At 62.2% G+C, this 23,700-nt stretch overlaps 1 protein-coding gene across 3 annotated transcripts in view; it reads right to left on the bottom strand.

The window, feature by feature from the left end:
• The window catches only part of BAHCC1 (BAH domain and coiled-coil containing 1), a 64,163-nt gene extending 41,072 nt beyond the window's left edge, over positions 1 to 23,091 (bottom strand). For 2 of the 3 annotated variants that reach the window (XM_045044166.1, XM_045044167.1), the window contains exons 1-2: positions 22,892 to 23,091; positions 18,690 to 19,094 (exon numbers count right to left, since the gene is read on the bottom strand). In XM_045044166.1, the coding sequence (XP_044900101.1) occupies positions 18,690 to 18,876 (187 nt within the window). In that variant the 5' untranslated portion in view covers positions 18,877 to 19,094; positions 22,892 to 23,091. Of the gene's footprint in view, positions 1 to 345; positions 2,878 to 18,689; positions 19,095 to 22,891 lie in introns of those variants that run through there. The other variant, XM_045044168.1, reaches the window with a different exon arrangement.
• Positions 23,092 to 23,700: the final 609 nt, after the last annotated feature.

Below are 23,700 nucleotides of genomic sequence, written 5' to 3'. Positions count from 1 at the left end.
CAGCGACCACCGAGTCCGGCCTTGGCCCGCTGGAGAGGGGGCACCACGTGGCCGGGCAACACTGGAGAACGGGGTCTTCCTCCATCAATCTGTTTGCCAGGCCCACCTGCCATGGCCAAGGTGCTGAGGATGCCCCTGCCCCAGAGCACAGGTGTTGCCCGGGGGAGAGCCTACGGTCTAGGGGCCACCGAGACCCCCGCGGGCCTGACTGGCAGCAACACGGGTGGCCCTGTGCCGTGCACCCCAAGTCTGAGGTGCCAGGTGTCCACCGTGCCCTCCCCACCGCCCGCATCTCCCCACCAGGCTGTCCTGTGGTGGGGGTTCCTGAGAAGCCTGTCTCCTCACCGTGACCCCAGGCTGAGGGCAGAGGGAGCAGGAGTCGGGGAAAGACAGGCGGACAGAAGGGCCTCCGAGAGCTGGGCAGAACGGGCACTTATTGTGTCTGACGTGAGCCACGGGGACGGCATCCTCCCTCTCTGGAAACCGTGACACGGGCTGTGAAGGAAAGGCCTCACCGAGATGGCTGCCGGCCGCCTCCGAGAAGCAAGCCCTTCCCGGGCTCTCAGGGCTCCTGAGGCTCCTGAAGCCCAGCTGACTGGCTACTGGCGGGGCTTCCCCAGCTCCCACCCTCCTGCTCATACCTGCTCAGGCTCCCCGCTTCCCTCAGGCCTTGCAGGGCCCACCTGGGCGCGCGGGGGGCACCCGGGGTCTCCCCCAGGACACCAGAGGCTGCTGAGACACTGGAGGGACAGGCAGTCCGCCTGGGGGGCCAGAGTGCCCCTCCTGTGCTGAGCCAGGCCTAGAGGGAGCTGTCAGAGAAGAGGAGGCAGGAGGTCCGCCCCAGGGACCTGGCCACACCCCTCCCGTTCCAGGACAGGGGACAAGGAAGGAGAGTGTCCATCGGCGTTCAGCCCTGGTCCTGCATGGACTAAGATGGAAAGGCTGGGAAGCAAGCGGGGGGAGATCCACCCAAGAACGGTCCCGGCCCGGCTGGAACCCACCGCTGGCCCGGGCACACGTGTGCGCGTGCACAGAGGCAGCACAGTGACCGTGTGTGGGCGCTCACGGGGCGTGTCCGGGCGCACACTCGTGGCCACGGCTGTACACGCTGGCCACGGGCGTGCACACAGGACACAGATGTGCACGCGTGTCTGAGGCACGGCCCCGAACACGCACGAGGTGGCTGACCCAATTCTTGCGAGAGGGGGGCCTCAAAGACCCGCTTCCCAGGGTCAGGCCCCCACCAGACTGGTCCCCTTACTGGCCCCGGAAAAGGCCCCCGACCTTTGATTCCGTGTGCCCCCGGGGTGACGTGGGAGGGGCCGCAGGCCGCCGGGCCCTGCCCACCTCCTCCCCCGCCCTGGGCAGTGGGAGCACATTCCGGCTCACCTGTGCTGGAAGGGGACCCTCGCCTGTCGTCTGCACCAAACTAGAGACCCCCGAGCCTGAGCCCCTGCTGCACGGGAGCAGGCCCCTGCCCAGGCCGGCTGCTCAGCCCCCAGCCACCCGGAGCTGACAGTGGCTCCAGGAGTCGTGTGGATTCTGGGGGACAGCTGGCAGGCCACGTGGCCAAGTTCGCCTCCCCGCAGGCAGCCCACCCCCCTCTGCGGGGGAGAAGCAGCTTAGACTGGCACGAAGTCCCCTCTGATCTGTGACACCCCCCCGCCCCCGCAGGGCAGGCTATCCGGGACCCACGCAGCGTCCAGATCTGGGGCGGTCCCCTCCGGCCACACGCTGGCCGCCCCCAGATGTTGGCCTGTCCGGCCCATTCCCTCACTCCGTCCCACCAGACACCGGGCCTGCCCTGCTGCTACCACGGCCCCTAGGAGTCCCTGAGGGCTCCTCCCAAGGATCCCGGCTGCCGTCCACGACTCCGAGACGCTGGCTGGACGAGAGGAACCTGAGACGGGCACAGGGAGGGAGGAGGGACGGGCGGAGGAGGCAGGACTGTGAAGCTGTGGGTGAACCTCCTGGTCGGCCCAGCCCTAGGATGCGGAGGCAGCCCAGAAACATGCGTGTGTCACATGGGAAGCCCCTCTCCGCTGGCCCAGGAGAACCTTCCAGAAGCCCCGGTTGGCCCAAAGGCAGCAGTTCTCAGGCCATAATAGGAAAATGCTGTGGTTGCTGAGCCACCCAGCCGACGAGCGTGGAAGCAAGATGACAGGGGAGGCCCGACCGCCAACAGCCCAGAACTAATAAAAGAAAAGGAAAGTCGGATATAAGTCTGGTTCTTATTAAAAGGGTAAATTTAGCCCTTGGGCTGGGCAGAAGGGGCCGCCCTCGGACTCGGGGCTGAGAGTGACTCAGAGGGCCCCTCGGCCGGGGGGTCTGGGCAGCAGCGGCTGAGGGCCACCCCCTCGCTTCTCTTCACACGGCCTTCCTTCCCTGCACACTCGCCCCGGTGGGGCAGCCAGCACGTCCCCCTCCAGGACACTCTGGAGGGCAGGCAAGAGGGCTGGGGGGGGGGGGGGGCGTGGAGAGGGCCGAGCAGGTCTGCTCTCGGGGTTTGGTCCGATCTGGTCCTGCCGGCACGGGATGGAGACCGCGACGGGCGGGTCCCGATGGGACCACGTTCGCGGGAAGGCTCCATGCCTGGGGGCGGTGAGTCGGCACTGCCAGCCAAGAGGACCAGACACCGGGTCCTGTGTGGCCTGGCAGTGGACTGGGGCCCAGAGACTGTGATCTTCCTCCTGCCGCCCCAGCCTCGCGAAGGCAACACCACTGGCTGCGTTGGGCAGAGGCCCCGAGGCCAGCACAGCCGGAGAAATTGAGGGGTGGGGGGCAGGTGCTGGCTGGAGGCCACCTGGGGTCAGGTTCACCCCAGGTGCATCCCCCATCCTGTGGATCCCTCTCTCCCTCTTTCCCTCCATCCATCCTGCCCTCCATTTACCCATCCATCTATCCACTTCTCCACCTGTTTATCCCTCCTACCGCCCCCAGATCAAGGTGCACAACTTGTCCCTCTCCTGCCACCCCTCACCCCCACCCAGAGGCCACCCCTGTTGCATGCCCACCTGGGTGCTGGCCCCAGAGCAGAAGGCACGTGCGCCGCAGCTGTCAGGGGCACAGGCTCCCCACGCCATCACCCTAGCCTGCTGGCCACAGAGGTGGTTCTCTCGGCACTCAGAGCCGAGCTAAAGCATCACCGAGCCTGGGGTCGTAAGCCCCTCTGCTGCCCCAAGTAAGTGCAGGGCTCTTGCCCTGCCCGGAGCCTGGCAGCTTCAGGATGGGGCCCTTGGGGACGCCACATCTCCCCGGTGTGAGGAACATCCTAGATGACACCCCACATCCAGCCCAGGTCCAGACACAAGGCCTGGAAGCTGGGCTGCCTTGGGTGGGCGTGGAGGGGTCTGGAGACGCCTCCCAAAGACACCTAGTGAGGCTACAGGCTGACCAGGCACCTGGCGCCCACAGCCAAGCGGGAGAGGCACTAGTGTGCGTCAGCGAGCTCCAGCAGAGTTGTGGCCGTGGGGCAGCGGGCAGGGACGGCCGTGAGCGCTGGGGTCACTACCTCCGGCCATGGGGTCGGCTACCATGTTGGGCTGGGAGAGCTCTGCCCGGCCATTGCAAGGACCCAGGTCAGCTTCTGCTCCCTCGTGCCTGAGAAGGACCGGGGACCGAGGGCCTGACTCCCAGAACGGGGCTGGCTCGGGCTGCGAGGTCCTGGAGTGGGGCCAGAAGGGGCACCGAGATCTCCATGGGTCACTGCATGGACCAGCCTGCCAAGAGTCAGCGCTTAACCAACTGAGCCACCCAGATGCCCCTTTCCTTTTTCCTTCCTTTTTTTTTTTTTTTTTTTTTTTTTTTTTTGCCAGTACTGACTTTCTGTCCTCATTTCCCAGCCACCTCCTTTAGGTCTGGTTCGATCCAGCCACGTGGGGACTCACGCTCTAGGGCTGCCCCTTCTAGAATACATCCCTTCCCGCCTCTTTCTCAAGGCTCAGTGTGCACTCGGCCTCTTCCGTGAAACCCAGCCCGACCCAGCCCTCCACTCGGCACCCGGCAGCGCGTCCGGGCACTAAACACCCATCGGGGCCCCGAGGGAGAGGCCCGCTGCCAGGCACGGGCTCCCCTGGTGAGTCCAGGGTCCCAGCAGCTCGACCCTACGGAGAACAGAGACCAGAAAGCAGCAGGGACGGGCTGAGGAACAGCAGGGTGAGGCCACCTGACCCCAACGCCCCTCAGAAGCTGGTCCTGCCTCAGGCCCGGTCAGCGCAAGGCTGCCCTCAGGGCCAGAAGGGTCTCTTGGCCCACAGCGCTCTGCTCGCGGCAGGGGTCTCCTGAAGGAGGGGACACGGGACCTGGCAGGAAGGGCACAGAGCCAGAGAGAAACCCGGGCCAAATGCCCACAGTAGAAGAGCCTGGGGACGCGGAACGGAACAGAAGTCCTGAGAGCAGTGCCCGCAAATGCTGTGCAGGGTGTGGGATGCGAGGGCCGGGGGAGGGAGGTGGAGAAGAGGCAGGGGTCTAATGAACCAGAGATGCCGTTCCTCTCTCAGACTGCACCACCGTGCAGGGGTGGGGGGTGGGGGTCAGAGCAGGGGCTCCCGCCAAGCCGATGCCCTTGGCCGCGTGGAGGCCTGGCAGTATCCTGCCAAGAGAGCCAATGTGACTCGTCCAAGAGACGCCTGCGTGAGACCAAATCCCCAAGGGGACCCTGGGGGGAGCCTGGATCTGGGCCTGCCCGGCACCCGTGTCCAACGTTCCCAACAGACGGGGTCCCGAGTGACCCAGGCCCCGGGCCTCTCCTGGCCGAGACCTCTGGGCAGCCCGACCTTCTGAGGGGCCGTCCCTCCGCACCCCTTCCCTGCTGGCTCCTGGTTGGGGGTGTAGACCCCTCCTGGCCCACAGGGCTCGCAGGGCAGCCCGGGGAGGGGACGGGTGTGCACCGGGGGCTCTCCGCACTCTCACTGTGTCTTCCTGCAGCCGGGCCACTTTGACGAAGCACCCCATCCCCTCACATGTGTCAAGATGAGATATTCTAGTCTCTAAGAACAGTCAGAATACGGGGCGCCCGGGTGGCTCAGTCGGTTGGGCGTCTGACTTTGGCTCAGGTCATGATCTCACAGTTCATGGGTTCGAGCCCCGCATCGGGCTCTGTGCTGACAGCTCGGGGCCCGGAGCCTGCCTCGGATTCTGTGTCTCCCGTTCTCTCTGCCCCTCCCCTGTTCACGCTTTGTATCTCTATCAAAAATAAATAAATGTTAAAAAAAGAACAGCATAAGTAGAAGGAAAACTCACTCCTCAGATGGTGCTTCTGGGGACTTTTGGGGTGCAGGGCAAGGTGGGGTGGGGAAATTGCACCCCACTGATCCAGAGGCCCCCAGGACAGAGCAGTAGCCCTGAGGTGGGAGGGGAGGCCTCTGGAATGGGACCAGATTGAAGGCCAGCCCAGGGGAGGCCGTGGGGGACCAGGCCAGGGCCAGCCCAGCAGGGGCTTCCAAATGACAGAAAACCCAGCAGCCAACCCCCCATCCCAGCTCACCTGCCACCTGGCACCCTGCCCAATGCTCCCTGGCTGCCCGGCCGCTTGGGGCCGGGGCCGGGGTGGGGGGCGGCGGGCTGCACGGGTCCAGGGAGGAGGCACGTGGGCAGAGAACCAGCCCGGGGCTTCCGGCCCGGAGGCCTGTGCTCCCGCATTGCTCCCAATGTGACCAAGGGCCAACCAGTGGTGTCACTGAGCCTCTGTCACCTGGACCCCATCTGCCCCAGGAGACTCGTCCCCGAGCCTGAGGGTGGTCCCCCTTGCCCAATTCACACCCCGGGCTCCCAGCAAGTGTCCTGTGCAAAGGAGGGGAGGGGGCTTTGCGCTGGGCTGCCCAGACAGGCAAGGTCCCCCAGAGGACACCTCACACTTAGCCTCCGAGGGTCAGAGGCCACAAATGTGCCATGACCCCTGGCTGCCTGTGCAGTGGCCAGCCCGGGGCCAGCTCCCCTCTCCTCAGGGGGACCCAGGGCCTGCACTGGCTGCAGGTGGTCCAGGGGGCGGCCCAGGTAAGCCCAGGGCACCTGCACCTGCACAGAGCAGGCTGCTGGTTCCGGAACAGCAGCAGAAAGTGCTGCCCAGACCTGACGGTGCGACACCCCTGTCACCCAAGCCACAGCCTGAACCCCGGGCTCCTTCCAGAGAGTGAAACTCTAACCAGGCTCATTCATTAGACAAACAATTCCTGAGTGCCCGCAAAGTGCGGGGTCGCCTGCCCTCACCCAGGCCCCGCCTGGGATCCGAGGAAGCCGCAGGCCAGGCACCCTGGCCTCCAACAGTGGCCCTTGGATCTCTCAGTGACCCGCACCGTCCTCGAGGCTATTTTGAGGCCAGCCTGCTGGCCTGCTGGTAGCATCCCTGGGAGCAGACATCTCACAGGTGGGAAGATGATGCTGTGCTTCTGTGGACAACATGCCCGGCCAGCGGGGTAAGCAGGCCCACGCTTGTCTGAGGGCCCTCTGCCGATCAGGGATGGGGCTTTTGAAGGGGACGGGCCAGAGCGGGGTCCCCGTGACCAAGTGACGACAGGGTTGTGGAGCAAGGAGGGGGCAGGGGCCGAGAGGGAGGGAGTTCTCCAGCGGCTGGGCTGGGTCACACGCAGGGAGCCCGGGAACGTGGGGGCCTCGGCTGGCCAGCAGTTGGAGGAGGAGGGCCCGGGCCGCAGAGGGGACCTGGGAGTAGTTGGCATACTGGGGCAGTTATGGCCTCAGGAGGGGTCCAGATCCAGTGGGGCCCCCCACGAGCCCTGACCCCTGCATGGAACCCCCTCCCCTTGAGCGTGGGCAGGATTAGATTCACTTCTACGAACAGAAAACGCCCTTTGGAGATCAGGTCATAAAAAGACCGTGGCTGCCGCCTTGCTCACCACCCTTGGAACCGCTGTCACCAGCCAGCAGTCGACAAGGAACTGGGGCCTGTGACAGCCACGTGGGGGGGAGGGGGAGCTTGGAAGGGGGTCCCCCACAGCCAAACCTTGAGATGCCTGAAGCCCGGGCGAACACCTTCACTTAGAATCCTGAGCCACAGAAAGAGAGACGATAAACGTTTGCCGTTGTAAGCTGCCAAGTTTGGGACGATCCGTTACACGGCGGGAGCTAGCTAAGACACAGGGAAGCCCTGGAACCCAAGTGCAGAGGGTTTTTGTAGCAGTTACAGTGGAGCCCGGAGCAGAGAAGGAACCTTCAGCAAGGGGAAGGGAGGATCAGGAGGGGAGTCGGCAACTCAGGGAACAGATCTGCTTCCGCAGACAAGCCAGAGATCCGGGTTCATGTGGGAAGTGCCCCAGCCCCGCCCTGGCCAGCTGGCAGCCTCCCAGCCCGGCCACACAGAGGTGCCCCCCACCTCCCTTCTAGCAGAGCCGGAGCACCCGTAGGCGCAAGGGCCGCGAGGCCCCTGTGAGGTGTCTCGTCCTGTCCCTCCTCGCGCTCGGCACCGCAAGGACCGCTGGCCCAACTCCCACTCAAGCGAGGGCCCTTTGGACTTCATCGTTTTGGGTTTCCGCTACTTGTCATCAAATCTGCAACAGGTTACGAAGGACGAGGCAGCCGCATGTGCACCTTTCCAACTTTTCTCGGTCTTATCTGTATTCACACACGTTTAGGGCTTCTCAAGAGCTGGCCTAAAGATGTATTACAACTTAATTTAGATTTAATTCTAATGTTAATTTAAAATAAATTAAAACCTTATTTTTAGGAGACCCAAAGGGATGCAAAAAGTCTCAAAAAGGGGACCAGCTTCAGGCTAACTGCCCACAGGCGACCTGCTGGCCGGGGTGGCTGGGGCACGTGGTGGGCTGCCTGGATGGGGACACAGGACACGTCCTGCAGGCTCCGGAGTCCAGCCCCTCCCCCTCCCCAACCTGTGCAGGGTGAGGAGGGCCGGGCACACAGGCCGGGGACAAAGGGATCTGCTGTCACCTTCCTACAAGAAGCCGCTGAGGCCAGAAGGCAGCTGGGGGCTGGGGCGCCTGGGTGGCTCAGTCGGTTGAGCGCCCGACTTCAGCTCAGGTCATGATCTCACGGTTTGTGAGTTTGAGCCCCGCATCAGGCTCTGTGCTGACAGCTCGGAGCCTGGAGCCTGCTTCGGATTCTGTTTCTCCTTCTCTCTCTGCCTATCCCCCGCTTGTGCTCTGTCTCTGTCTCTCAAAAATGAATGAATGAATGAATGAAAAAGAAAAAAAGAAGGCAGCTGGGGGCCCCAGTTCTGCCCTCACCGCGTTCTCATCCATGTCTGGGTCCTGAACCCACCAACTGCTGGCCGCCAGGGCCCTGGGGAGTGCAGGGGAGGAGGTACCCGGGCTAGTGCCACAGGGGAGTGCAAGGTGCCTTCCTGAGCACACGCACAGGGACAGGACAGGGACAGGAGCGAGGGGCTGGGAAGGAAGAGTGAGTAGGGCCTGCAGGGGCAGGTGCAGGGGGGCTTGTGGGGAAGGAGCCTCAGTGAGGCTGGGGTGGCCTGCAGTCCAGCTGGTGTGCTGGGTCAGGTCAGCACACAGGCTCGGCTCGAGAGAGAGATGAGGGCAGCCCCCGGGGCCGCCCCCGGCTGGAGAGCCAGAGGAGGGAGGGAGGGAGGGAGGGAGACGCTAACCTGAGAGTTTCCGGGCCTCTCGTGCTCAGTCAGGACCTGAGTGGCAGAGGACAGAGCCAGCCAGCTGTGGCTGGGTGACCCTCCCCGTCTGGCAGTCAGTGGCCGCCACCCAACCTGCCCCCCCGGCAAGTGTCCCCAGCCCCGGGGTCTTGCTGAGTCTTGCTCTCATTGGCCCAAACTGACTACAAGTCTGGGCCCAGGTGCCTGTCTGGGGCCAGGGTTTGGGGGTGTAGAAAAGGGGGAGCAGAAAGGAGGCTGGCTGTGGAGTCCCGCTCAGGCCCTGCCAGGTACACACGTGCTCGGGGAGGCCCGGGACACACACAGGCCGGGAGAGGAGAGACGCAGGTCCACTCACAGCCCCAGGCCGGAGTCCTGGGCCGCGACCACCCGCATCTCTGCACACTCACGAGGGAAGAGGTGCCCACAGATGCATCTCTCCCTGCTGGCCCGCCTGGGGGGTTCAGGGTCGGTTCACAGGCAGGGCCCCTCCAGGATGCAGTGGCACCTAGGCTGAGGAGCCCAAGGGTGACCCCAAGAGCCTCCCTTGCCCCAGGCAGAGAACAGCCCTGCACCTCCGGGCCCCGGGGCCTGCCCTGGGTCATCTGCCCAGCCTCCCGGGGCCATCCTGCCTCTGACCTTGGACCGTTCCCTGTGGGCTCCAGAGAGATCCCCAGTGTCCCCTCCACCTACCGACCCAGGGCCACGCACACCACGCTGCGGGGCTCTAGGACCTGCAGGCCGCTCGGCCCAGACCTGGGTCTCTACCTCCCCAGTGCCGGGGTGCAAGGGCCAGAATGCATTTTTTAAAAGTTTTTTTTAAAGTTCAGTTATTTGTTTTGAGAGAGAGAGAGAGGGAGCGGGAGCAGGGGAGAGAGAGAATTCCAAGTAGGGTCCACACTATCGGCACAGAGCCTGACACGGGGCTTGAACCCGCCAACCGTGAGGTCATGACCTGAGACAAAAACCAAGTGTCAGACGCTTAACCGACTGAGCCCCTCGGGTGCCCCCAGAACCTCTTGTCTAACTCTGTGGTCAGACTAAGGCCCCAAGACCACAGGACCTCAAGACAGACACCACGGAGAAGGGCCGGGGGGACTATGACCCGTGAAGGTCTGCCTGACTGTCCCCAGGGAAGCAGCCCTTCCTGCAAGACCCAGGGCCCTGTCACTTTGTCTCCAGGCCTCCGGGCACATCCTGGGGCAGGACTGTGTACAAGCCTGTGTCCAGCCAGCTCTAACGGGCTCCTAAGGGACAGAGCCGGGGCTGCCGATTGTCAGAAAGCCTGGGCACGGCCAGTCCCGCCACGCACACCTCCCAGGGCTCGAGCTCCAGAAAGCAAAGCGGCACAGCGTGAAAGGCTTGCCTGCCCGGGACGGAGACACCACGGTGGCAGGGGGTGAGACCCACGACCCCTGCCTTCTCCCTGTCCCCTTTTCCCTCCACAGCTCTCATCTTCCTTTGGTTGGTTGCCCCCCCCCCACCCGTGACCCCACTGCCGGGCGCAGCCACCCACACGGCCACCAGGGATGGGAGGGGCATGTCCTCCCCTCCCACCAGCGCCCTGTGACCCAGGTGAAGCCTCTGGCTTCTGCCCCCAACCCCTGCCGCCAGGTGTGATACTAACACAGGGGAGAGCTCACTGTGCCAACCTGCTCAGCTCCGACACCTTTTAGAATGTGGCACAGCTTGGGAGCCTCTGCAATGACACAAGATGCTTCTGGAAGGTGAGGAGATGCTGCCCTGGCCCCTGGGAGGTGGCTGCAGAGGCTGGGGACATGTGGAGGGCACCGCCAGCACAAGCGTCCCCGCGTCGTGCTCGGGTGTGGGGGCGGGGCAGCTTGGTTTTAGCGAGGAGACCTAGGGCCAGTGCAGGCCCTGGCACGTCTCCCCAGGTCGGTTCCCCCGGAGAGGGTCCTGGTCTGCCCTCTTCTCCAGCGTGCGGGTGACACTGCAGGACAGAGACCTCGTGTCCACAGGCACACACGTGCCGCCCGAGCACGGCACACACCCCCCTTACGGCCTCCCCCGTCCTGGGTGGCCCAGCTCTGGCAGGCCGCGGGGACAGAGGACACGGACACCCCACACTCAGGCCCCTGCCGTCCACTGGGGAAGGGACCCCCACCGCCACGGGTCAGGGCGGCTGCGCTGGGATGGCCACGGAGCACGTGGGGCAGGAGGTGGGCTGCAGGCGCAGGAAGGCCCTCCGGAGTAGGACAGGGGGAGTCCGAGCAGAGCTGGGGGCACGTTCGGGGCTGGGGGGCCTGGGCAGAGCTGCATGGCAGAATCACTTGGGGCTCTGGAAGTGCGTGAGGCCGGGACCCTCTAGGGCCAGCTGCGGATCAGAACAAGGGCGGGGGACAAGGCCTGGGCACCGGCGGCCTAGGCACCGGCTGGAGGGTGGCTCCGGGAGGGGCGGGGGGTAGGGAAGCAGAGGTGCGTGGGGCAGTGCAGTGGCCATGGGAAAGCCTGCAGCAGGCAGGGGCCTGGGCCAGGGGCTCCGGGGTCCACAGTGAGAGGGCAGGAAGGAGCTAAAATGAGGTGGGCAGCTCACCAGGTCCAAGCCCCGTAAGTGAGGGCCCCGAAGGGGCTCCACCCCGGCAGGGGCCCAGGAGCAGGTGGTGGGAGACAGAGCAGCGCACACATTCAGGTCACTGGGCAGGTGGGCGCAGAATTCGGGTGGGATTCCCGGAAGGCTGGTCGTGGGTGAGCGTGAGACCTGTCCGGTGGCCTGAGCACAGGTGAGCAGAGTGCGGCCTGCATCCGGGCCCTGGGGGCACAGGTGAGCTCAGCCAGTTACCCTCTGGCTGGCCCACTGGGGTCCGCAGGGTGGGCCTCTGCCTCTGTCCACAAAGGGGACACAGGCTGTGCCTGGGATGGAGTCTGTCACTCAGTGCTGCTGGGTGGACACCGGGCGGGCAGTGTAGCCCCACCCACTGCCAGCACCGCTGTCCCCACCCTGGGCTCCGTTCCTGGGGCCCCCAGAGGGCCTTCTTCTCGCCCCTGTCCAGCCGTGCTCCACCACGCCTGCCTCTGGGTCGGGGGGGCCACAGTGCGCTCCCCCGGCGCTGCCTGTAGGGTGGACATCCCCCGGAGGAAAGCCCCTGGCTTCCCGGAGGGACAGGCCGAGGGACCCGGCCGAGACCCACCTTCCTGGGAGGACGGCACAGGGCGTTCGTTGAGCTCTTATTCAACTCACCTCAGGACTCACTTTCTTGACGGGGTGCCCCAAGGAGGCACTGCTCCCAGACCACCCTCGGGGACCCCAGCCTGCTGCTTTAGAGGCTCCTGCGGACAGCACACCCATCTTCTCCTCCCCTCCCCCATTTCTGGAAATTTCCAGTGGAAAACCAAGTTCCTGCCCTGAGGGGGGCGTGGGGGGGCTTCATCTTTCCATTCGGTTCCAGGCACACAGTGGGTCCCCCCACCGAGCCTCAAAAGCATTTGCATCGAGAGACACTGGACTCTTTGTTGGGGGGCCTGGGAGGGGACAGGGGGCAGGGAACCCAACCCACCTGTTTATTCCCTTCTCCTCCTCCCCCCACCCCAGGTCAGAATGAAAAACTCTTCCTGGCTGATCCAATCTGGAACCTAATCGTCTAGACAGCTGCAGCGGCCCTCGGATGCCAGCCCGGCTGGCTCCCAGCTTGGGCGCTGGACGCCTCCCCGCCAGGCCCTCGGCAAATCCAGCACCCCCCACCTCCCGCGGGCGTAGCCCAGTTCCCGCCGGTCGCCTGGCCTCCGGAGGCAGCTGTTCACAGGGCCACAGGAGGCAGTAATATTATATATTACAACAAACAGGGGCGGCCCACTGACAAATAGACCTGCGTGATCTAAACGGTATATTATCCCATAAAAACGTCAGCGGGCAGAGCGTCAGAGCCAAGGCAGAGCGGCAGCCCCACGCACATGGGCTCCCGAGGCCCGAGCTCGGTCGGCGCGGCCGGGAGGCTGCGGGACATTTTCTAGAGGCCGCATGCTGGCTCTGATTTTGTGGTTTGCTTGTGGTACCCAGTCTTTGGTGCGGCAATGGAGACCCCAGAGGTTAATGGGGGCCGGAGACCCGGGAGCTGGTCCCTAGTGGACGAGTCGGGGGGGTGGGGGGGGCGGTAAGAGCAGAGCAAGTCGCCTATCTGCCAGACAGGCTGTGAGCTCTGCGTCCCAAAGCCCCACGTCAGCGTGGAGAATGTCGTGTGATGCGAAGGCCCCGGGAAGAACGGGCAGCAGCAGGGTCACCTCTCCAGTGGGCTGCGGGCGGCGACTGGTTTGAGAACCTTCTCTGGACAGGTGATGATGAGCCAGGCTTTCCTGCACAGGGGCCTGTCCTGGGGGAAGCTTTCTTCTTAGAAACTGCCAGAAGTCGCTCAGGGTGGATGCTGATAGGCAAGGCAGCTGCTGTCTGAGGACGTGAGACCACGACAGCATGGCCGTGAGGGGTTTTCTCGTGGCACTAGGTGACAGAGAGCAGCCCGGATGCGGGGCAGAGGCCTCACGTTCCTTCCGCGCCGGCCCTCGCGTAGAGACCGGACCCCTCTGAGAAGACCACGCCGAGGGAAGGCACGGGCGGCGGGCTGAAATCAGGGGGCCTGGCGGGGACCCCCAGGGACTCTGGACACGCCAATCAAGACAGCGGCCACACAGGATCCAGGGGGTGGAGGGCAGCTCCCATCTGCTGGGGGCCCATATCCAGAGGCCTCTTCCAGGATGCGGGGAAAGATGGCTGGGGGGGGCGGGGGACGGGGGGCGCCCAGGGCCCCTGTCACCCATCTGAAAAGAGTTCACTCCCAGGGGCACTGGCTGAACTCTCTCTGTGCTAGGGAACCCCCCCCCCCAATCCCTGGAGCTGACCCAGGGGCATCCTGGGAAGTGTAGTCTTTTAGGGATCAGGAAGGCCTGCAGGGATTTCTGGGGGTGTTCCACCAAGGAACCACGGAAGAAGAGGAGGGTGCAAAGGGGACTACCTGACCCTAATCCCTGTGGGAAATTTAACATGCCTGAGAACGGCTGAATTTAGACACCAGCCAATGCTGCAGTTCCCGCCCCAGGCCTTTGCGTGCCGGTTTCTCTAGCAAGCCCACCCAGCTCTTATTTTGGCGGGGAGACCCGGGAACTCCCTAGAGAGGAAAGACCTCGACCAAAGTGCCCCCCCCCACCTCCTGCCCTCCTCTGGCCACTGACCCCAGACACCAGGAGAGAGAAGCGCCGGCCAGAGGACAGGGGTGCTACCTGGCGGGCTCCAGCAGAGGCTGCGACGCATCCCGCACACTCTAGAACATTATTTACGCTCACAGCCCGCTCTGATGACATATGTAAGTTGACAGCGAACATCCTATCAACTTGCTGGAGTGTATCTTGATTGTTAAAACACACTCTTAAAGGTGTACGATCATTTATCAAATTAAAATAGCCACACCTTGCCTGTCTCTTTTCTGCCTCCCCTGACCGCCCCCCCCACCCCCACCCCGCGGCCTCCCTCCTCCTCCGGCCTCCTGGGCACCCCACCCTTTCACCCAGGCCCTGCTCCAGCGTCCTGTGCTTCCAGGGACCCTAGGCCCAGCGCCCCCCCCCCCCCAACCCTGCCCCAGGCTAGGACAAGCCCACTAATCGCCAAGAAGTGACAAAGGCCAGAAGCCCCACCAATTAAATTTAAACTCATGCAAAGCTCAGTGGCCAGTAAATTATTATTTTTATTAGCTTGAACCAAGTTCCCGTAAGAGAGAAAGTCAACTTGCTCCCATGAATGGCTCTTGTATAATTTATTTAACTCTGTGCTCTTTGCCAAAGCCTGGAATATTTTTAGCCCGTTCTGTTGTTGGATTTGGCTTTTTTATGTGTGTTTCTGAGGGGTATTTTTAGCCTCATCCGTGTTATTCTAACAGACTCCTATGCGTTCGGTCCTGTCTGTGCGGGCTGTTGAACCCAGTCTCGAAGCAGAGGAGGGAGATTTCTAAGAATAACCGGGGAGCGTTTGGGGGGGGGTGCGTGTGTTTTCCAGGGGAGATGTGCTATCTGTACGAGGCCGCTCCCTGCCTCGCCGGCTAATTTGCTTTATTACTCACGTGACCTGAATATTCCTATAGGAATATCCTTATAGGCAATAATCAGACGTGGGCAGCACAAGCCCCACTGAGAAAAAACCCACATTCCAAAAATGGCTTCGGTGGGGCGGGCAGGGCGGCCACAGCCGGGCTGGTCTACGCGGCCGCCGGGATTCCCGGGGCTCTGCGGCTGGGCGGCCGCTTTCATGTCTGGTTCTGTCACTTTCAGAGCAGGATGGGTAGAGTCTTCAGAAAGTAACTCTTTTCACACCTACTTAATGTTGGTAACTGTTGCAGAAACACTCCGGCGTGTCATTGAGTTAATGAGGTATTTACGAAAATGTATTTTTTTCTTTACAAAAAAATATCACATGATGAGGGAGGGGGAACCTTTGATGGGGTCTTTTCACACGAGGAAATTATCTTTTTTCCTCTAGTGTGTTTTGCTTTCTTTCCTTTCGAGGCTGGCCATCAGAAGCCCGTTCAGCAGGGAAGGAGTCTGCGGCACTCCCAGCAGAAGGGACCTGCCGCCCGATTTATTCCCAACGTCCCCAGGCCCCAGGCCCCTGGCTTCCAGGCCGGGCCATTTATACCATTTATACCCCGAGAGAGAGAGAGAGAGAGAGAGAGAGAGAGAGAGAGAGAGAGAGAGAGAGAGAGAGAGAAAAGAGGTAAAGAGGAGAAGCCAACCCACAGCCAGATTACTGAAACCAAGACTCTCGGCACCTCCGCACCTCCGCCTACCTCGGCTGGAGGCCCGATGATTCTTGAAGGCTGGGCCTGATGGGCCTGAGGGGGTATGGGCAGAGGAGGATACAGGAGGCCTGGAGACGACCGGCCGGAAGAGGCGGTGGGGACCCACTTCTCCCAGGCCAGACTGCCAATTTTTTAAATGCTCCGAGAGAGAGGCGCGGTCCCCAATCGCTCCGGGCAGTAGTGCTGATGAAAAATCTTGGGTTGATGCGTTGTTGATTTTCCTCCCCCCCCCACCCCCCCCCCAGATTTCACAGCTTTGCCTCCGGACCATCTGTATTAGAGACAAAATCTAACACTGCACTAAAAATAATGATTCCAAACATTTTAATTGCACCTTTTGGTGACAAGGTTACTGGAACAGCACTTTACCATAAAACCGTACAGCCCGATTCTAAAGCTACAAGCACTTCCATTTTTAGAAAAACAATGGAAGAAACCTGACGTCCCATCAGGGTCCTCAAGCTGACATTTTGAAAACACTGGGTGGGGCAGCACGGGTGGCGGCCTGGTGGCCGGAGCCCCTGGGCCCGGCCAGGGTGGCCGAGGTGACTGGACCCTACTACTCCCCCGTCAGACCTGCACATAGCAAGAAGCTCAGACCATTCTCCTTTCGGCGGGGCGGTCGGAGCGGGGAGGGGCGGCCGGCTGCGGCAGCCTTGGCCTGGCCTGCGGATCCGAGGCCATCTGCGGAAATGGGAAGAAGAATCTGCCAAACTAGCCATTTGGAAATCCGTGCACAAGATGGGGAAAAATTTTTTTAACTTAATTATACTTTTTTCTTTCTAAACTAGATCATATATAGATACAGACCAGAGCAAAGTGATCTGGTGTATAATTCCTTTAAAAAAAAAATTGATGTAGCTAAATTTTAAAAACCAATACGATATTCTGGCTTTCAGCAATTTTAAAAGGCTTTCAGCAGCAGATGTTTCTTGCTGGATGCCCGCTCGGCCAGCCTTTCCGTCACTAATGGGTCGGACACCTCCAAGCACAATAGGTCTCTCTGGTCCCCCAGGGGGGTGGAAATGGCCTCCAGGAACAGGGAACACGTGGCCCTTCAGCCCCCCTCTGAGGGTGCCCTGGGGACCTCCAGCGCCCTCTAGAGCACCCTGTGTATGGGGAGGCGGGCTGGGTCTAGGTCAAGGACACACACACCTGGCCAGCGCCCACCTAGTATCTCCCAAACCCAGCATGGCCTCTGCTCCAAGAACCACGTGGTCAAACTTGAAAAGAACAAGACAATGGTTCGGGCCACCCCGACCGCATTCCCACCTGACTTGGTGGTGCCTCCATCCGGCAAAAACAGCAGAAAAGGGACATGGTGGCCGACCAGGACCTGGCTAGGCTGTGGGCGGATGAGTGGGGGCAGAAGAGGCAGCGGTGACCTGAACTGACGGGGAATCCCACCTGGCTGTGCCTCCCCAGAGTGGGATAGCCCTGGGGAAGCCTCAGTGTCAGGGGCCCTTCCAGACCCTTGTTTTTTTCTGTGATGCTGCTACCTGCTAGGCTAGTGGGCCTGGCATATGGGGGGGGGGGGGTGAGTACAGCTGCTCTCTCCCCATCCCCCAGCCTGCAGGCTCGGCCTTCCCACCCTCAGCAGGGGCTGCAAGCCAGCAGCCTGGAGAAGGGACTAGTAGGGGGGTGTGCTGTCCCTGCTGCCACCGTGAGCCCTGGGCCGCAGCCCCCCAGTGTGGGCTGAGCCGGGTGGGCAGCACCTCCAAAGCAAGGGCAGGAGGAACACTTAACTTCAGGGACAGCCTGGCCGGATATTTTTAAATCACCCATTTCCCAAGCAAGTACTTTTCCTCTTTTGAGTTATAAATCTAGAGAGGGAAAAAAGAAATGGATAGAAAGAGGAAACAGCGAGGAAGAGAAAAAAAGGGCAGCCTTGCCGAAGGCTCGCGCTGGGGCAGGAAACGGCACGGGGCTGATTCCAGGAGGGCACGGGAGCCCAGCCCCTCCACTCCCTGCCTTCGTCTAACTTTCCGAATCTCTTCATGTCGTGAATGCTAAAAGCCCATTAGTAATTAAGAAATTTTCATATTTTTTCTTTTTAGGAAATTTATGTTTTCCTTTCTGACTGCCCTCCCTTCTGACTTTTTCCCTTCTAGCTCGACTCTTCCATCCGTTTTAATCCACACGCTAATTGTAATCCCATTAAAGCAGATATAATTTTATTAGTATTCACAGTTCATCAAGCTAGCAATAATAACTGTTACTGCCAAATTGACAAACAAAAAAAAGCGGCAAACAACATTTCTGATGTTTAGGACAAACTGTAAACAAAAGCAAGCCAGCCTTCAAGGGTGACCAGCAGGCCCCCACACCAAGCCCCAAACCATTCCTGCAAACTCTGTGGCCGCTGGCCAGTGACCCCCCGGTCTCCTCGAGGCAGCTGCCCCTCGGCTCCTGGCTGCCCGGCTCTGCTTCTCCCCTGACCTTGCTCAACAGTAATATCAAAGCCACCTCAGAAGGGTTAGGGTGGCTCCGGAGGCCTGGGTCAGCCCTGCTAAGGACCAGCCCTCTCCCGAAGGGGATCCGAGAGGACAGGAACGCCGGGCAGCCACAGTTCCCTCCTCTTGGAGCAAATTCGCTGCGAACTCGCCTGCACCGAAATACGGAGGCAGTCCCGCGCCACCCCCAGCCCGGCCGGCGCCCGGCGCTGCCCTCCCCCAGGGCCGCGGGGCCGCCAGCCTGGGCCGCGCTCTGGCCACGCTTTGTCCGGCTTTAGCAGGATACCAGAGGCACTTGTGAAAGCACACGCAGCCCCTGCAAACCCATTCTCACCCTGACACTTCAAGGCTTTATATAGAAACAGGATTTGCTCGTCTTACACCGGCAGTCCCTATTAACGCTCACCCCGCGCGCACACCGCCCTAATCCGCCAGGCCGCGGCGCCCCCCCACCCCGCCCCCCAGTCACAACAGCCGTTTTGTTCCCGCAGAAAGTGCCTCGTTGTCCCAGCCCCAGAATGTCTTAAGGATGTGAATGCAGAATGCAGAAATGAGGTTTCCGCGGAATTTAGTTCTTCTGCAGGAACGGGTGGGGGAGGGGGACAGGAGGGGAAAGGCTTTATTTTTAGCCGGCTCCGGGGCTGCCCCGCCGAGACCCCGGAGACCCCGGGGAAGGCCGCTCTAAACCGCGATGATCCGGCTCGGGGGGCCCCCCGCTCGGGGCCCGCCACCGGTGCCCGTGCAGGGAAATGAAACCGAAGGCTGCTCCGCAAGCGCTCCGAGCCACGGAGGGGGCGCGCGCCCGTTCCCCCAGGCCCGCGCCCACCTCGCGGCCGGGCCTCCTCTCCCGCGCCCGCCCGGGCCGGCACTGACCTGTGTGCGAAGCCATGGGCAGCGGCGACGGGAAGTACTTTCCGGGCTGGAAGTGCGCCGGGGGCTGCGCGGCGGGCCCGGCGGGGGCAAGGCGCGCGGCGGCGGCGGCGGCGGCGGCGCTGCGGTGGCCCAGGCTCCCGCGCTCCGACAGCAGATGCGGCGGCGGCGCGAAGTCGCGGCCATCCATGCCGGGCCCCGGCCCCGGCCCCGGCCCGCCGCCGCCTCCGGGGAGCAGCGCGGCCGGGGCCCGGGGGCGGCTCGGCGCGCGGGCGGCGCGCGGGCGGCGCGGAGGAGGCGGCGTCCGGGGTCACCGGCGGGGTGGCGGGCCGGTCAGCACGCCGGCGGACTGGGCTCCTCGGCGGGCGGCCGCGCGCCGAGCCGGCGGCCGCCGTGCGGGTCCATAGTCTGCGGAGGCAAGCACAAGAGACTCGGTGACTCGGGGGGCTCGGCTCGCCTGGGGGTCCTCGCCCCGCCCGCCGGCCGGAGCCGCGGCCGGGCCGGGCGGCCGGGCCCGGGGCACGCGGCTCGTGTCCCGCCGCTCACGCGCGCGCCGGGCCCCCGGACCGCCCGGTCCCCGCGCGCACACGCACCGTCCCGGCCACGCTCGGCCCCGAGGAGCCTGGGGGAACCCGGCTGCAGCGCTCGCCGCTTCCCCTCCGCGTCCCCGCGGGTCCCTGCGGCGAGGGCGCCGCGGCAAAAGGCTGCTGGCTCCGCTGGGTGATAAAAACCCAAATCTGCGAAGCCATCACGCACACGCACACACACACACACACACACACTCACTCACTCACACGCACACCCTCTCCCCTCCCCCGCTGCCCAGAGGTGTCTCGGAGGAAAAGGCCCGAGGTCCACGCTCGCCTTTTTCCTCTCCCCCATCTTTCCGAGGTCCAGCTTTTACTACATTCCGCTTAACCGAATAACCATGCTAATTAAGCGAGTAATTTTATTGATTGTAACTCAAGACTTTTTTTTTTTTATAACCTTCCTTTTCTCCCCTTCTCCCATCCCCCCATGCGTCTTTCGGCCCATTCTTTAGAACCTGCCGCCCTCCCCCCTCAACAGGACGAGGCCCCCGTCCCCAGCACCAAGCGGGGACCCTGGGCCGGGGACCCCGGGCCAGCTTCCCAGAGTCCCAGGAGTCTGCGTCCGCTGCCGGTGTCACCTGGGCGGCCACGCCGCAGTGCCCGGCCTGCTGTCCCCGAGCCGGGAGCTTCCCAGCGAGGTTGGAACAATTACCCCGCCCCCCAAATTCGCCCAGGATCTGCCTCTGCGGACTGGGGACTTTAGGGAGGGGGGGGGGTGCTTTGAGAGTCAGAAATTGTTTTCTCTTAACGCCCCACATCAGCCATAGAATTTCTCCCTGCAGCGCCTGCCCCGGGTCTCCCGGCGGCCGGCAGCCCGGGGCAGGCAGGGTCTGTGGCGGCCAGCTCGGCCCCCTGGGCGAGGAAAGTCGGCCAGCCTCGTGCACCCTTCCTCCCAGCTGAGGCCCCAGCAGACCCTGGGACTCAGTTATGGGTTTCCACCTCCCGGCAGGGACACTTAGAAACACCCCCCACCTCCCTTCTTTTCCACCCCCACCCAACCAAGGGAGTGCACTGCGGGGCTGAGCGTGGAGCCACGGAGCCGGGGACAAACTGCACCACTGTGAGTGAGCGTGTGCAGCTCTCCCACCCTGCATATCGCTCTTAACCTCCTAAACCTGCATTGTTTTAATGTTCTTTATCACCTCCAACAAAAGGGAGATGGGTAGGCTCAATGTTAATTGTGAACCCTGCAGGAAACCTGGTTTGTTTGGGGTTTTTTTTAGCCGTCCCACCGTGAGGAGAGGGCGAATAAGATGTTTTCCATCTCGTGAATACCATTTTAAATTGCTATATTTAATGCTACGATTTCTACAACGTCTTATTTGCAGACTATTTGGTGTTTGATTTAATCTATAACCGAAAACATAATGTATTAAGTGAATACATATTTGCTCAGCTGATAAGCTTTTTTAATATTTATTCGGAGAACTTTTGCATTGTAAATAAACGGGACCTGGACAAAGAATTCTCTTTGTCTCTCAACTTCATACAAAGAGGTTTGGGGTTCCCTCGCCTCTAGGGATCGCCAGCTCTCTCCCCCGGTCTAACAAATAACTCGACTCGCCGCCGCTTGGGCCTGCAAAGCGAGCGCCAAGCCGCCGGGGCCAGGGCAGCGCCGGCGAGGAGGCTGCCCGCGCCGGGGTCAGGGGAGGGGCGGCCCGGGCCAGGGTTGGGGGTGGGGGGGCTTGGGGAGTGACAAAGGGAGAGAAGGAGGGGAGGGAGGTCGGGAACCTGCAGCTTCAAAGGCGCCGAGGGCCCGCGGCTGCGCCCGCGGGGGTGCGAGGCTTCCCTGCGGCCTCCGGGGAGTCGTGTGTGCTGCGCTTTTGTTCTGTGGGGGTTTCTTTTTTTCCAGTACGAGATTTCAGAACTGCCGAGAAAGCGCGAGCTGCTCGCGATTCTCGGGACGCGGGCTCGGCTGCCAGCAGCACTTTTAACCTTCCACCCCTGGCCGGCGGATCGCGGGTTCACCAGCCCGCCAGTTTTTTTACGCAGACTGGGGGTGAATTATCGTCGCCCGTCCGTGCCACTGAGATTCTTACTGGATTGGAGGGACTTTTCTTTGTGTCCTTTGCTCCGGAGGAGAGGCCGCGCAGCGCCTCCTCGGCCGCCAGCGAGCGGCTTCCGCGGCCTGCGGAACCCAGGCCGAGGAGGGAGCGGGGCGGGGAGGCGCGGCCGCCGCAGCTAGGGCCCGAAGGCCCCGTGCGGTCACCCGCCAGTCCCAGGGCTCCAAGCCCCCTCCCCCCAGCTGCTCGAGAGGCCGAAGGAGAGGACAGCACAGCAGCCACAGGCCTGGCCGGTCTAAGGAAGGAAATGGGAGGGAAAGCGGCGGAGAATGGGGGACCCCGCGCCGGCCGGAGAAACGATGACAAGGGCATTTTGGAAAGAACCGAACCTCGGCACGCTCGGCTCCTCCCTGGGCTGGCGGGGCTCGGTCCCCAGAGCCACCGTCCCCGCTTTGCGTGGCTCACGCTCTCCTGAATGCGGGGCTCCTTTAGGTTTGCTTTGGTTGTAACTAAAGGACTAAAAATCCCACCGTCGCTTCGGCCGCCCCCCGGTTAAAAGCACCCATTCCCGTGCGCCTCCCCCGGCGCCCGTCTCCCAGCGCGCGCGCGCGCGCCGTGGGGCCTGCAGGCTGGGCTGGGGCCAGGGGCACACCGGGGCGCGGACTGCTCCGGCGCCGCCGCAGAACCCGCTCCCTGCGAAACGGCCGCGCCCGCCCCCCCGGGAGAGGACCGAGGGCCCGGCCGCACTAGAGCCCGCGGCCCGGGGCGCACTCGCCCGCAGACCCCGCCTCGCTGGCCGTGGCCCGAGCCCCGCGCGCTGCCCGGAACGCGCGCGGTGAAAACGCCCCGCTGCGCCGGCCTCGTTGCCCCCCTCATACATCCTCATAGCCCCCCACCCCCCAGGAAAAGAATTTCTGAAATGTTCTGCAATGAATTAGGCTCTGGAAAGCGAAACCCGAAGAACTCGCCTTACCCCTCCCCGCCCCGGCCCCTCGCCCGCACCCAGCCGGCGGCCGGAAAGCCCCTCTGGTCAGCGGCCCGGGCCGCCTAGGCCACCCCGAGCCGGCCCGTTCCCAGCGCCGCCGAGCGGCCGGGCGGGGCCGACCCGGGGCTGCTCGGGGGAGGGAGCGAGATGGGGGGGCAAACAATCGGGGTTCGTTCGTGGTGCAGCCGGAGCTCGGCGCTCGTTGGCGGCGTCCGGGGGTCCTCGCCGACGGTCCGCCCGGAGCCGCCCGCGCGGTTCGCGCTGGACGCAGCCTGGCTGTCCCTGTCCTGTCGCGATTATTTATTTTTAATGCTGGGTGTCGATCGAGACAACAAGCGCTCAGAGCAAAGCAAGGACGCATTACGGGGGGAATTTTAAACCGATCGATAAGATTTTTCAGAGGAAAAAAAAAAATCGCTCTCCTATTTAGACCATCTTTAAAAAAAAAAACCTACTCCACATTATAACGGAATTTTAAAAAGGGAAGATATATATTTCTTAACATCACAACCCTGAATTTCTCTTGCTAAAAAGAAAAAAATGTAAATCCCCAAAGCCAAAATAAAAAATAAAATAATAATAAAAATACAAAAACAAAAAAAAATGAAAGCAATTTCAGTTACTTACTGGAGGTTGTTTCCTGGATACAATTGAATGCAATACAATTAAATCAGTAAATGTGACTTTGTTTTGTATTCCTATTGGTATTTTCAATGTGCTGACTGTTGCACTGTAAATGCACCGCTTCCACCACAACGACTCTAGCGAGCCCATCCAGAGCGGCTCTCAAACCTGCAGCCCGGCGCGGCGAGCCACGGGCCCTGCATACTAATAAGCTCGTGCCACTCAGCCCCGAGCAGCCGGCGCGCTGATTGGCCGCGCAGCCCTCCGCGGCCGGGAGCTCGTGCCACTCATTCGGCGTAAACAGGCCTCCCAATAGGCTGGCGCCGGGCCAGAGAGCTGCCAATCAGGGAGCAGCAGGGCTACTACTGAGCCCGATGGCGCCTAATTCAAGCCCGGCGACTGCGCAGCTCCTCTGCGCAGATCGTTGCTGTTGAATGGGAATGTGGTGGCGCAGGGCGGGAGAGGGAGCAAGGGCGAGTGGGAGCGCGTGTCCGCGCATAGGGGGAGGCTTTTTCTTTTCTTTTCTTTTTTCTTTTCCTTTTCTTTCTTCCTTTCTTTTTTCTTTCTTTAAAATTAATCCAGCAGGTCTAACGTTTGGCTTCTGGTGCAACAGAGGCCGGGAGAAAGAAACAACACCACCCGTTAAAGCAGATTTTTTTTTTTTTTAATACCTGGGATGTCTGGCAGGTGGCTGAACCCCGCACAAGTAGGCCCGAGCTCCAAGCATAGAAGCCTTCTCGGGTTGCCTGGTCCTTCCACCATCCGGACCTTGGCCTGGTCGCACCGACCTCAGGAATGCCTGCACTCCCGAG

This window comes from Felis catus, chromosome E1, assembly GCF_018350175.1.
Source record: "Felis catus isolate Fca126 chromosome E1, F.catus_Fca126_mat1.0, whole genome shotgun sequence".
NCBI lineage: Eukaryota > Metazoa > Chordata > Mammalia > Carnivora > Felidae > Felis > Felis catus.
This window is presented reverse-complemented; position numbering and strand designations above follow the sequence as displayed.